This window comes from Gopherus flavomarginatus, chromosome 11 (genome assembly GCF_025201925.1).
Source record: "Gopherus flavomarginatus isolate rGopFla2 chromosome 11, rGopFla2.mat.asm, whole genome shotgun sequence".
In the NCBI taxonomy this organism is placed as follows: Eukaryota; Metazoa; Chordata; order Testudines; family Testudinidae; genus Gopherus; species Gopherus flavomarginatus.
Genome location: NC_066627.1, coordinates 42,824,886 through 42,837,836, shown reverse-complemented (window position 1 = coordinate 42,837,836; position 12,951 = coordinate 42,824,886). Strand labels below are relative to the sequence as shown.

The window sequence follows — 12,951 nt, the reverse complement described above, 5'->3', positions numbered from 1 at the left end:
GTACGAGCCTTCTCCCGCCTTTTTGCCTCCCTCTCTCCCCGTTTGTCCCGCGTCCCCCCACCTTCTTCCTGCTCTTGCCAGCAGCTCCCGCCAGCCCCTAACAGCAAACCGAGGGGGCCGCCCACGCGGCAGCGGCGTCGTTTCCGCTAATGCGCATGCGCTTAGGGGCGGGGGGCTGGACCGTACGATTTGTCGCTGAGGGAAGGTGCCTGGGAGGAGGCGCTACCATTCTGGGGCAGACGGGGGCGTTGCACTAGAGCGTCGGAGGGGGCGTGGCCTGCGTGCCCATTTTGCAAACCAATCTGCCCGCTGACGCGCAGGGCGGCAGGAACCGTGAGCGCCCTGGGATCTGGCTGCTGCGCGGCGTCCAGCGCTCGGCCTGCGTTGAGGCTGAGTCTGGCTCCCGCCCTGCAGCGGACGGGCGCCGTAGGAGAGTAGTGTGAGGGGCGGGGTTACAGGTGGGCTGCAGCGCCGCCTCTCCTCCCCCACCCCAGACCTGGATTCCTGCTTCTCCAGCCAGTGACACTGCAGCGATTGCTCCACCCGTCATCCTGACAGCCTCCAGCCTGTGCAGCAGCCTCCGTTCTGCAGCCCAGTGACCTGCAAGACCCTTCCAGCCTGTGCAGGAGTCTTGAATCATCCAGCATCAAGTGGGACCGCTTCGACCCCTGCTCCAGTCAGGGCAAGCGTCTTGGAGCCATCAGAACAGCCTCCAGTCCCTCTTGAGTCTATGCAACAACCTGGAACCCCATAGTGCCCACCACAGCAGCTTGCAGTCTGCCTTCAACAGGTGCAGCAGCCTTGAATCCGCCAGCATCCAGCACAGCTGTCTCCAGCTTTTGTGACAGCCTCAAGTCCACCTTCATCCAGTGTGACAGCCTTGATCCCACCTAAGCCTGTGCAACAGCTTCGAGTGCTCGTGCTCCACCATTCAGCGTAATAGCCTTTTAGCCTTGAATTCTCTACCCTGTGAGACGACGTGTATCCTTCCATCCAGTGCATTAGCTTCAAATTCTCTTCAGGCTAGCGCAATAGCTTCCAGATTCCTGTCATCCATTGCAACAGCCTGTACCACTTCAGCCAACGCTAGTTACACCATCCAGCACAATAACCTCAAATACTCAGTCACAGCCTCTGTGACTGCTGTCATCCCGGAGCCCCCTCCCTGTCACAAAAGAGACAGTTTTCAGTAGCTGCAGCACCAACTTTGTCACCTTGCCTTCAGGAAATAATGGAGGTACATGTCCCTCGGAGGAGCCCTAGTTACCTCTCTGATCTGTATCAGAACACGCTAAGGGCTGAAGAAGCATTGGGTCCAGGACGGTGGCAGCAGGAGCACCAGCCACTGCGTGGCAGCAGCGCCAGTCTGAGCACCCCACCCAAGAGGGAGCCACATCCAAGTCATCTTCAGAGCAGCACTACTATCAGCTGTGACCCACACCTGCAGCCTATCATTCGCCGACGAGCCAGGTCTTTGCCCACTTCCCCTGAGAGGCTGAAGAATACAGCAGCACAATGCCGTGTTCCTGGGTGCAAGAGAAGCCGCATAAACCATGTGAGATTTGCTGATGCATTGGGCTTGGAGCTGGCTGAAGTGAAAGTCTTTCAGGTTGGGGAGGACCCATCCATCCCCTTGCATGTCCTCTCCAGGCTTTCCATCAACTCGGACCTTTGCTGCAGCCAGCTGGATATGGAGATCACCATGCAGTGCTTGGTGCCTAACTTCCAGCAGCCTGTGGACTGTGTGGACTTCTCCACGCGCCTTCATCAGCAGCTGGTGTGTCTAGAATGTGTGACCAGCTCAGACCTGGGGCTCAGTGGCACTATCCAAGTTCTCAATTTGGCCTTTGAGAAGCAGGTGTCTGTGCGTTACACCTTCAACCAGTGGAAGAGCGTGCATGAAGTGTGTGCTCATTGGCACAGCAGCAATCCTGAGGTGGATGGGAAGGGCCAAGCTGATGTCTTCACTTTCTTTCTTCCCATGCCTCCTTTCCTCCTCCAGCTGTGCTCTGTAGTCCAATTTGCAGTGAGATATCGTGTCAATGGGCAGGAGTACTGGGATAACAACCAAGGTAAGAACTACAGCTTCACCTGCAGGAGTCACCTTCTCAAGATGCCGAGGGAATGTGAGGCTAGCTGGATCCACTTCATCTGAGCAAGAAGGAGATATACGGATATGAAATGGCTGCAGTGACCTTCTCTTCCTCGGTGTTCCTCTCTGCTTCTCTAGCAGCACAGAAATCCTTCAAGAGGCAAAGCTGTTTCAAAATGAGAGTAACAAGTGATCTGTACAAAACTTTTTTGTAAGAGCTTCAGAAAGGATAAAGGACCAAAATCTGCATGGATTTACATCCCCGGAGATTTCATGGGATTCAAAGAGATTTCATAGACAGGAATCAGGGCAGAACTGGCTCAAAGGGACACTGTCAGGCTAAATATATCAAAAGGAAAATAGTGTTACTAATAATACTTTACATAAACAAAAATTTAAAATTCCAACTTTTTTGTCACCATTTTATACTGCTTAATTTTATACACTTAACTAACTGGAAAATAGGTTAGCTTTACTTTTTTGTTACAGTTTTGTTTGTAGTATTACCTTGGTTCTTGGGCATAATTCCAGTGCTGAAAACACTGCAGGGCAATGTTTATATCCAAATTATTTGTATTCCTATTTAAACACATAAAAATATTTCTATTGATATTTGGTTTTATTATTATTTAACAAAATCTAACTATTGATCTGAAACTACCTGACGGGGTCCCCATAAATAAGGTTTTAACCTGATTCTTTTTCTTTCTCTTATTATTTTTAATCTCCAGTGCTTGCCATTGATACAGTCAGAATGATTCTTGCTAAGATGTGTTTCTTAAGCCATAAGGCTGGCGTCCTTGGGGAAGGCCTGATATTTTCAAGGGGAGGTTCAAGCAGTTCTTTGGATAAAGTTTTAAAATACAAACTTGTTCTTTTCTTGCATAACTGTTTTCACTAAACAAAACCAGAGCAGTTTTGCACTTTTAATTGCATCTTCCACCTGAGGATCTCAAAGCCCAATACAAATGTTAATGAAAGAAGCCTTACTTCCCCCATGTGAGACAGGTAATTGTGCCTATTTACAAATGGAAACAGACACAAGAGGTTGAGTACCAGGGCCACACACTGAATCAGTTACAGAACCATGGAACAGAGCCCAGGAGTTGCGATTCCTAGCCCTCCCTTCCAATACCCTAACTATTACCATAGTATTTTGAGTCCTAAAATTAGCTAGTTCTGATCTTTTTTGACCAGTGGAACAAGAAGTTATGGGCTCCCTCCTCTCTAGCAAAAAGTGGGGTCTTCAGGGAGGTCAGTGGCATGGCTGGTAAATCCATGTCTGCTTGGATCCACAGGCAAAAGTCTCCCCTCTACGGCAGTGGGAACATAGCAACAACTTGGAGAGAATGGCCTCAGTACTCAGCTTATTGCTTTGCCTATTTGTTGGTGAGAATTTGAGACTATACATTTTTTGCAATATATGCAAGCTTCAGTTTGGAAAATAGGAGATGACATCTGCAGTTATGAAAATGTGTGAAAAACTTCTCAGATAGATAGATACGTTGTTAATACAGCCTAAATATTAAAAAATGATTTGTGATCTTGGGTGCCTGAATTTGGAGTGCTCAGCTAAAGGCACCTTAAAGGGAACTGATTTTTCCGAAGGCAGGTGATCAGCACTTTTTGAAAATCAGGGCCCCTTTAAGGTGTCTCAAGTTGGATATGAAAAATTGAAGCACCAAAATCACTAATCACTTCTGAAAATTAAGGCCATAAGCAACACACACAGCCAGGTGCATACTGATACAAATATGCACACACCTGTGTTATCCAGCGCAGCCTTATGTCATTAAACACCTAAGAAGTGATTGGTATCCAACTACTGTGCAACTTAAAATGTTAGTGCTTTTTTTAAAAAAAGTTCATTAAAGAAATAAGGAACAATTACTTTTTTAAAAGTGCATACATAAAATAATTGGACTGGAGATGTCATTCTAACCTTAATCAGCTTTGTTTTTTTATTTAAGCACTTTTAACATCCTGTCCTAACATTGATTTTAACAAAGTGGACAATAGGTTTTAGAGGCCAAAGAGCTTAAAAACCGCTCTTTTAAATGTACCGTCTGGTACCTAAAGTCTCTAGGTAACTCTTGGAATTCCTCATTTTCAAGTTTCAGTTGTCAATCACCAGCTGAAATTGACAAGGGATATTTCCCACTCTCCTCTGCTGGGTTGCCAAATAATCAATACGTCTTAAAATATAAAAATCCTGTGGGGGAACTATCCCAATTAATACCATTAAGAAGCAGATTTGGCTGGTGGAAAGACCAGAGAGTGGCAATCTGAAAATCCAGGTTCTGTTCCCCACCATTCTACTGTTTTCTGTACGACTTTGGACAAGTCATTCAACCTCTCCATGATCTGTTTCTCTTATGTAAAGTGGGAATAATACTCACTTTTTATAATGGTTTTGATATCCATGTATAGAAGGTGCTCTCTATAATAACTGTGTTATAATCTATAATAAGAACACATACAGAATGTATATCATTTCAATATGACTCATTATTAAAGTAATATATGTAATTGGCTGAGAAGCTTGAAACCATCAAATATCTAGTATTATTGCACAGGTCAGACCTAATGGACATTTTTTCTTCCATGAAATTATATTCTGATCAGTTGGGGAAACATGTTAAAGCATATTTCTTTAATGAAATGTTTCCCCATATTTATAATATGGTAGTGTAACCTTAAGGTGTCTGATTCTCAGTTACTCCATAGCAGAAATGAGATAAGGTGGCAAATGTGCCTTTAGGCCACTTTTGAACTACCTGTATTTTCGGTATTGCTGGGGCCCTGCTCTTGTGGGTCCTGAAAACCTGAGAACAGCTATGGTGCATTCTGGCTGCTCACCCAGCACTACCCTCTACTAGGTCTGGGAGGAGGGCCAGAGTAGAGCTGTTATGACAACTCTTCATTGACCGAGTAGGCCCTATAGGAAGGAGGGATTTTCTGCTCTCTTTAAGCCCCCTTTGCATTGCTACACCTGTGTAGAAAGGAACTTGTTGTAACTGAGAATCCCTAGGAATCTGCTGTCCTAATATATGTTGTTTTTTTAAAATCAACAGTTTCTCAGCTGACAGCTAACAGCTGAAAATGCTAAAAGTTTGCACACAGTTGCTGTTATCTATTTGACAGGGTGTTAACAGGCCAAGGGGCTTTCAAAACTAACCTAAACTCTTTTTTGCTCATTTTGATTTTCCTAGCTCTGCAATGGCAAAGTATGCAAAACTTTTAAAATCAATCAGACATCGACACTGCTCAGTATCTTTTGAACTGCATCAGCTTTTATCTTTCATTTTCTATTTTTTTAAAATTGCCAGGGCTGGTACTATAGTAATGCAGTGGGCTGTCATGCTACAAGGAATGGCCTACAAGCTTAAGCTAAAGGGTTGAAAGCTCTGAACCACTTGGAACCAGGGCCGCCCAGAGGCAGGGGGCCGGGGACTAGTGGGGCAATTTGCCCCGGGCCCTACAGGGGCCCCATGAGCCCTGGCCCGGCAGCAGTCTGGGTCTTTGGTCTGAAGCCGCAGAGCAACTGAAGGGCCCCCCGCCGCCAAAGACCCGGACTGCCACCGGGTGAATATAAGCGCCGCAGCTCCACCACTTTGTCCCAGGCCCCCTGAATCCGCTGGAGGCAGTTTTATTAAGTACTGCATAGTTTAATGTATATGGGGCTTTTGAATACAGCCTTCAAAACTGAAGTCCTGGCTGCTCTTTGTAGACATTAGAGATTCCTGGTGGCTGGTAAAAGTGGGGATTTGCCTCAATCTTCTGGCCAAATTTCAGATTTGACAAGACAGAGCCTCCAGGTATGCCCGTTAACCTGTGCAGAGTCAAGAACTGAAACATTGTTGGGCCCAGTATGTGTCCAGCTGGTTTAAAAAATAAAAATAAAGCTAGAGATGGAACATGAGAAACCCTCAGGGGAAAATAAATTATATCTAAGCTTAGTCTCAAACCTATTTTTACAAGAACTGAAAGTTAAAAGCCTATATAGCTGCTAGTAAGAGCTATTCAAAGCCTAGACTGGTAGGCTAAAATGTAAAACTGAAAGGGGAAAAGCTCCCGGGTTTGCACAGCAGCTGAAAAAAACTAGAAAAGTTTAAGGAATTTTGTAAAAATAGTCATCCATTATTAATAATATACGGTTAGCTGTACATAAGTCAGTATTTCCATTGTAGATGTCGTGTAATAACAACAAACAATTCAAGCTTGGCTAACAGCTTTTGTTTTTGACACAAAACCAGAAACTATATTGTTATATAAACAGGTGTACACTTTCTGGATTCTTTATTTTCATATAACGTGTCTTATACCTTGATATACAGTGGTAACATAATCATCATGATAGGCTAAAACTGGTCAAATAATTTAGAATTAGCGAGGCAGTCCTCACAATAAACAATTTAACAACTAAAACTAGGATTTTCCAAGAAGTGTAAAGGAATCAGGTACCCAGGTTCCTTTGAAAATCATAGCCTAAAGTGAGGGAAACCACTCCTGTAAGTTGTTGAGCACCTTTTGCAAAGTGCTGAGAAAACTCAACTCCAGTTTAAGCTAATGGGAGTTGACTGTGTTTATCACTTTGCAGAATAGAACCCACTGACTGCAAATTAAATTGGACCTATGTATTTGACTGTATTGTTCTTTATATTTTGAATTGCAAAATGTTTGAGTGTTCCAACCTACAATTCTATGTACATAGCTGTAAAATCAATCTGAATTTCAAAACAGAATTCACACTTCTCAAATCAGTGTTAGCCTCATGGAGTTTAACATTGTGGTATTTAAGAGAGCTTACAAGGTAGTTAAAATTCCTATATTGAATGGTTACAAATTGTTTTGGTAGGGAAGAGAGAGGGATTTCTTTGAAAACAATCATTCACCAAAATTTGCCGCCTGTATTGCATTTCATACTGTAATTTGAATTTGCTTCTCAGTTTGCTTTGACAAATGCTATTACTGAAGTCTCTGCTTATGTGCCTTTTGTTCTTTTAAACTAAAACAAACAAAAATCTAAGACTTGAGTAATATGACTTAATGTTTCTGCTAATGTACTGTATTATTCAGTACAATATGCACTTTATTCAGTGAGGGGTCTGTCTGACTATCAGAGGTGCCAAGCATCTGTCCTCCCACTGAATTCAGCTGGAGTTGTAATTACTCATCACTTCTGAAAGTCAGGCCAGACCTGAGTGTAGATCTTTATTATAAATGACTTCAAGCTACTAGCAATGTTTTCTGCAAATTGTGTATGTAAATTATTTCCAATTACAAGGATGCTGAGCTAAACTACCAAGCTTCCTATTGTAAAAAACATAATTAAGGTTAAGATTTTGTCATTTGTATTTTTAGTAAACAAAAATTCATGGAAGCCCACAACCTGTCCCTGACTTTTACTGAAAGTACCCTGTGGAGGGAAGCGGGGGAAACAGATCGCTACCGGGGCTTGCAGCTGCTCTAGCCTTGCCACTGCTCTTTAGGCAAGGGCTGGCTGCTGCTGCTCCGGCCCAAGGGGGGATGACCAAACCCCTGCTGTTGTTCCAGAGTCTAGAGGCTGTCCACCGATCAGCTGTTCCAGCGACCTCGGGGCTGGCCAAAGGGCAACTGTTCCGGTGGCAGCTGCTCCAGCTGTGCCCCAGAAGAAGTCATGGAGGTCCTAGAAAGTTGCAGAATCTGTGAGCTCCATGACAGAATCGTAGCCTTAATCGTAATTTCTATATTCGTCTTTATTATAGCCTTAAAGGTCCTGTACAGTATTAGAAGAAAATGAAATGCAGTAATACTTGGAAAAATGATTCTGCAAAAATGCCACTGTGAGGTTCCAAGTTTAGATATAAATTATGTCTTTAAGGCACACTGCCAGGATCTGAGAGGCAAGCACAGTGCTCCTGGGATTGCAAATGTATGCACTTTGAAAGGGTGTGGCATGCTACCCACCCACCTTCCCAGTCCTCCAGATACAGGTCCGAGGAGTGGAGTATTAACACAATCTGTGGCAGCTCTTGTGCTCTGCCAGTATAAGGACGGATTGTGTATAGCCCTTGTGCAGGGATGCCAGGAAGAGTGGAAGGCTCTGGGCGTATCCAAATAAGGCTGAGCACAATCTAATCCTAAAACAGATTGTTTCTCAGTGGCTCCAGATTACATCTGCTCCCTTTCCATCCAAATGCGTACCCCTTACGATGCAAAACACTTTCTCACTTGAGTATCTCATTAAAGTAATTGGGACTACTCGTGTAAGAACTGTTCAACTGGGCCTTTATTTTTTGTCAGAAAAGCAGATGAAATGGAATACACGCAGGAAGCACTTATATTGAGCAAGAAAGTGCCACTTTTACATAGTCATTTTTTCTGATCATAAATGCTTTTCTTCCATTTGTAAGAAGCACTGAATTGCCTCTGGGTGAATCACTAGAAATCTTTCTTTTTTGAATATTGAACTAAACACCAGTTTATCATGGATGCTACTAAACCCGAATGTTTTCCATTGGTTTATGGTAGAAATACACTGCTGGCTTCCACTGGTAGAAATTCTAAGTGTTGGCAAATGTTTAAAAAAAACCTTAAGTGTGAGTGCAGGCAGTGCACAGTAATAATGCTGCCAGATTATGCAAAGTTGAGGCTCTCAGTTTAAAGGTTATGTCATATATATTGCAATGTCTGGAGAAGAGGGTAGAACTGAGTGACTCAGTTGTATAGACTTTCAACATACGGTAGTTTTATGTCTCCTCCCTTCCTCAGCATTGAAGGAATTTACACATGCAAAACCTCAGTATTTGCCCACTAATATGCAAGTCGAATTTTGCCTATTTGCCTAGCTTGCTCTGCTGGATAAATAAAAGCTAAAAGTAACTCTTATTAAATTATCTGTATAACATTGCTGACTATGTGGGTTGAGTTGGCCCAGCATGAAGTAAAACTGAGAGCAGTCTTGCTTTACTTTGATATATGAAATGGCTTTTCTTTGAAGTGCTTCTGAGTGGATAAATATTCACACACTACTAATGGTTCCTATCACTACGTATGACATATGACATACTCCTGCTTATATCATTTTTCCTTACACATATTCTGATAATCAGCTGGTTTTGATCTATCCAGCCCAATATCTGTATGTGATGGGTACATAGCACCTCCTGTTGCATTGTGAAGGCAAACTTGTGACCACTTTTGTAAATTCACAGGGCAATTAAACTTGTCTACATGTGGTATCTTCAAATTCAGTTTTTCCCATCTCATAGTACAAATTTTGTAAGAGTGAATTCTTCACAAACAGATTGCCACATAATGCACTTTACAAAAAAATCAAATTACTGTATATTTAAAATGTTCACATAGTAACTGAATGTCTATTAGTTTACATCTTGCAAGGATGTTTCAAATTCATTTTTTTAAAATTAAACGTGTGGAATATGTGTCAATGAGAAGAGAATAAGGGCGTTGTCATGATCAGTAAAATGTCTCATAATACTGTACAGAATAAAATTGATCACGAATTTACCACTGCACTACAACAAAAATACTTTTGCTTTGGTATATGTAATAATGTTTTGTGTATAGCACATATTATGTAAAATGCTCTATCCATTTAAAATAAATAATTTGAAATTTATAATTTTACTATAAAAATTGTGGCTATAAAGCATTCTCTTTTCACTGTTTTATGTTGTTGTTGGTCAGTGATACTTTTGTTGTATGCAAATACACAGTGTTTGGAAAGCTCAATATGCAGTTTAGCACTATGTTGTTGTTAAAAGAGTGAGAGACTCAGGTTACTTAGAAAATAAATAAGATGATGTTGGTTGATAGAACCAATTTGAATAAAGATGGAAATTTCAGACACAGTGGGCAAGTTCCACAAAGGGAACTTAGGCTCGACATAGCAATGCCTCATTTTAGGCATCCTGCTGAACCTTCAGCTCTGAGTTAGATTTCCAGGTTCTCTTTTCAGTGCATGAGGGGAGTTAGACTCCTAACCAGGGGATTCAGAGAAGCTGGCAAGCTGAGTGAGGAGCTGCCTAAACTAGCCAGTAGGAGAGGGTTGCTGTCTAAGCCCCACCTCTCAAAGGAAGCTAGGGCCCTAAGTAGGCTGGAGAGAAGCACCTATTTCCACTTGGGATTCACAGCCAGGAACCCCTCTTGGAGCTGGGTGCCTGAGACAGGTCAGCCCTTTCTCATAAAAAAACAATTGGGAATTCCATACACAGAGCATCTGTAGGACTAGTCTTAATGTCTATGGAAGTAGACAAGACCTCACCCTTCTTCATCACTTGTACAGCCTGTTTATGTTGGCAATTCGTGCCAATGAGAAAAAAGATAAATAGCTGCTGGGAATATCTGGGATATGCCTACATCTTTTTTATTTCAAAATGGCACTATTGTTTCTTAAACTGCTTTATCATACTAGACATCTAGTCAAGTTCTGTTTGTATTACACATACTGATTACATTAATTTCCGTTAAGGAAGAATTGCGCTATATTATGGGAGAATTGCACAATAATATCCTCATAAGCCTATACACAACAGAGGAGGCATGTCAATTATTTTTTGTGTAATATTTATCTCTTGATGTACTCTTTGTGCCTAGCTATCAGAGGATATTCTGCCATTAACAATTTCCATATATTAGTTTATATTCCATGTCTTAAATATTATTTGATGTAGTGTTTGTGAATAAGAATTTATACAGATGGAGGAATCTTGTTTCTACACTAATAAACAGAACTACCCCATTGTGATAAAGCAGAACAGCAAAAGAATAGAAACAAGATGTAGTGAGCCAAATCCCTGTCCCACTGAAGCCAGTGAGAGTTTTGCAACAGACATTAATGAGAACAGAATTTGGCCCATGTAAATTTCATATGCTTTGCATCAGTTTTATGAAGTTATACTATATTTAAAAAAATATTTTGGGAGGATTAGCCTACTGGCTTTTTTATCTTTTAAGGTCAGGTGAGGGTTCAAATTTGCCTGAGACTCTTAAAAACTTTACCCTGGTTATACTGAAAATATATTACATGCAGCTTTCCCCCCAACCATGAACATCCAACTTTATTCTCTTCATTGTCTCCCTTGTTTTTACTGGATTACGTTCTAACTTCTTGCAGTTTTGCCCCCACCTGTGTCTCCTCTTTCCTTCTAATCTTCCCTCTGTACTTTTCTCAATCTATATTGTTGCAATATTTCTCATAGCATATTGTTTTCTGTCACATGGCTCTTCAATATCTGTCCACCTAGGGTATGTTAAGATACTCTTAGTATGCACAGTGATTCCTTTAAAACTGTAATAATTACAAAATGCAAATTTAGATTTATCCTCTATCTGAAATGTCTTTCCCTCAACACTGAGCAAACACCTATTTCAGATATGTCAGATGTGTACGTATATACAATTAAATATTTGAGCCATCAATTGCAGGGCTTCTTGTAATGCAAAAGAACAACCTGTAATTAATTGTGATTTATATCATCAATATACATTTTAATCAGCATTAATAACTCTGACATTGCATTGTCAAATTTATTTGGAGAAGAAAACATTGCAAATGACAGACTAAATAAATGATAGTATTTACATTACTCCAGTTTGCTTAAGAATGTCAGTTTCACTTTGCAATTATAATATACAAATTTTCACTGAAGGTGGGAGGATGTAAATTAGAGTGCTTTTAGAAAAACATAATGTCATAATGCTGTCTGTATGACTCTCCTCTTCCCCTTTTCTTATGCTACTGCCCTATGAACAGTTCATTATTTAGTACTCAGGTGAAACCAGAATGGACTTTACCCCTATCCCTCTTCTTGTCTCCTTTAAATTATGTGTATACTGCAAATCTGTTGGCTGAAATGAGGTGGGAGTGGATGTGGTGGTTGCACAGACATATATCACCCATAGTTCTTATACATATGGCCAATTTCTGCACTGTTACACTAGTGTGAATCTAAAGTAATGCTATTAAAGTCCATGAAGTGATTCTAGACAATAGATTTGTGCCCATAGATTTCATACAGCACTTTTCACATGTATTCTAATACTTTGCAGAAATAATAAGCAATGGTAAAATCAGTCACAAGTTTAATTAATTTTGTTGCTTAGGTCATCATAGGGTTAAGGAGTGATAAAATAATAGCACAGCTTTACTGATAAAATGACAGTATCTCTCTAAGCAGAGAGAAGCTATCTACTGCTGATCAATGTACACACTAATTGATTGTAATCTCTTTGCAGCCATGAGTGCTATATTTTTACTGGAAAAGTGATCCCTGCTATTTATGTTGCCTCATTATTTTATAGCTCCTGTGAATGGTATCAAGACTATTAAGATAAGCTGTTTTTCTAAGTTGCTGACTTCATGTTTCAATAAAGTGAAAATCTATCCTTCTGCTTTATTTCAGTGGTAGTTTTATAGTTTTAAACATATTTCTGTTGTTCTTTTATGTTTATATTACCAACTCCTGTTGTTTTTATTTGCCTTTTTTTCTTTACAAGAGAAATAAAATTGTTAGCTTCTAGTAATAAGTTATAAAGAGTCCGTTATAGCTATACTTATTTTAGAGCATAATCAGTGTCTAAGGTCTCTTATCTTACTATACCAGGGGTAGGCAACCTATGGCACGCGAACTGATTTTCAGTGGCATTCACGCTGTCCAGGTCCTGGCCACTGGTCCGGGGGGCTCTGCATTTTAATTTAATTTTAAATGAAGTTTCTTAAGGTTTTTAAAATGTTTATTTACTTTACATATAACAATAGTTTAGTTATATATTATAGACTTATAGAAAGAGACCTTCTAAAAACTTTAAATGTATGACTGGCACACGAATCCTTAAATTAGAGTGAATAAATG

General features: G+C 40.9%; 1 protein-coding gene across 1 annotated transcript; it reads left to right on the top strand.

Annotated features, from left to right (window-relative positions):
* The first annotated feature begins 314 nt into the window (after nt 1-314).
* On the top strand, nt 315-2,702 carry PPP1R3D (protein phosphatase 1 regulatory subunit 3D). Its single transcript, XM_050917820.1, has one exon. It carries the CDS (start codon nt 1,232-1,234, stop codon nt 2,153-2,155), a length of 924 nt encoding a protein of 307 aa, XP_050773777.1. The 5' UTR covers nt 315-1,231; the 3' UTR covers nt 2,156-2,702.
* The last annotated feature ends 10,249 nt before the right edge of the window (nt 2,703-12,951 follow it).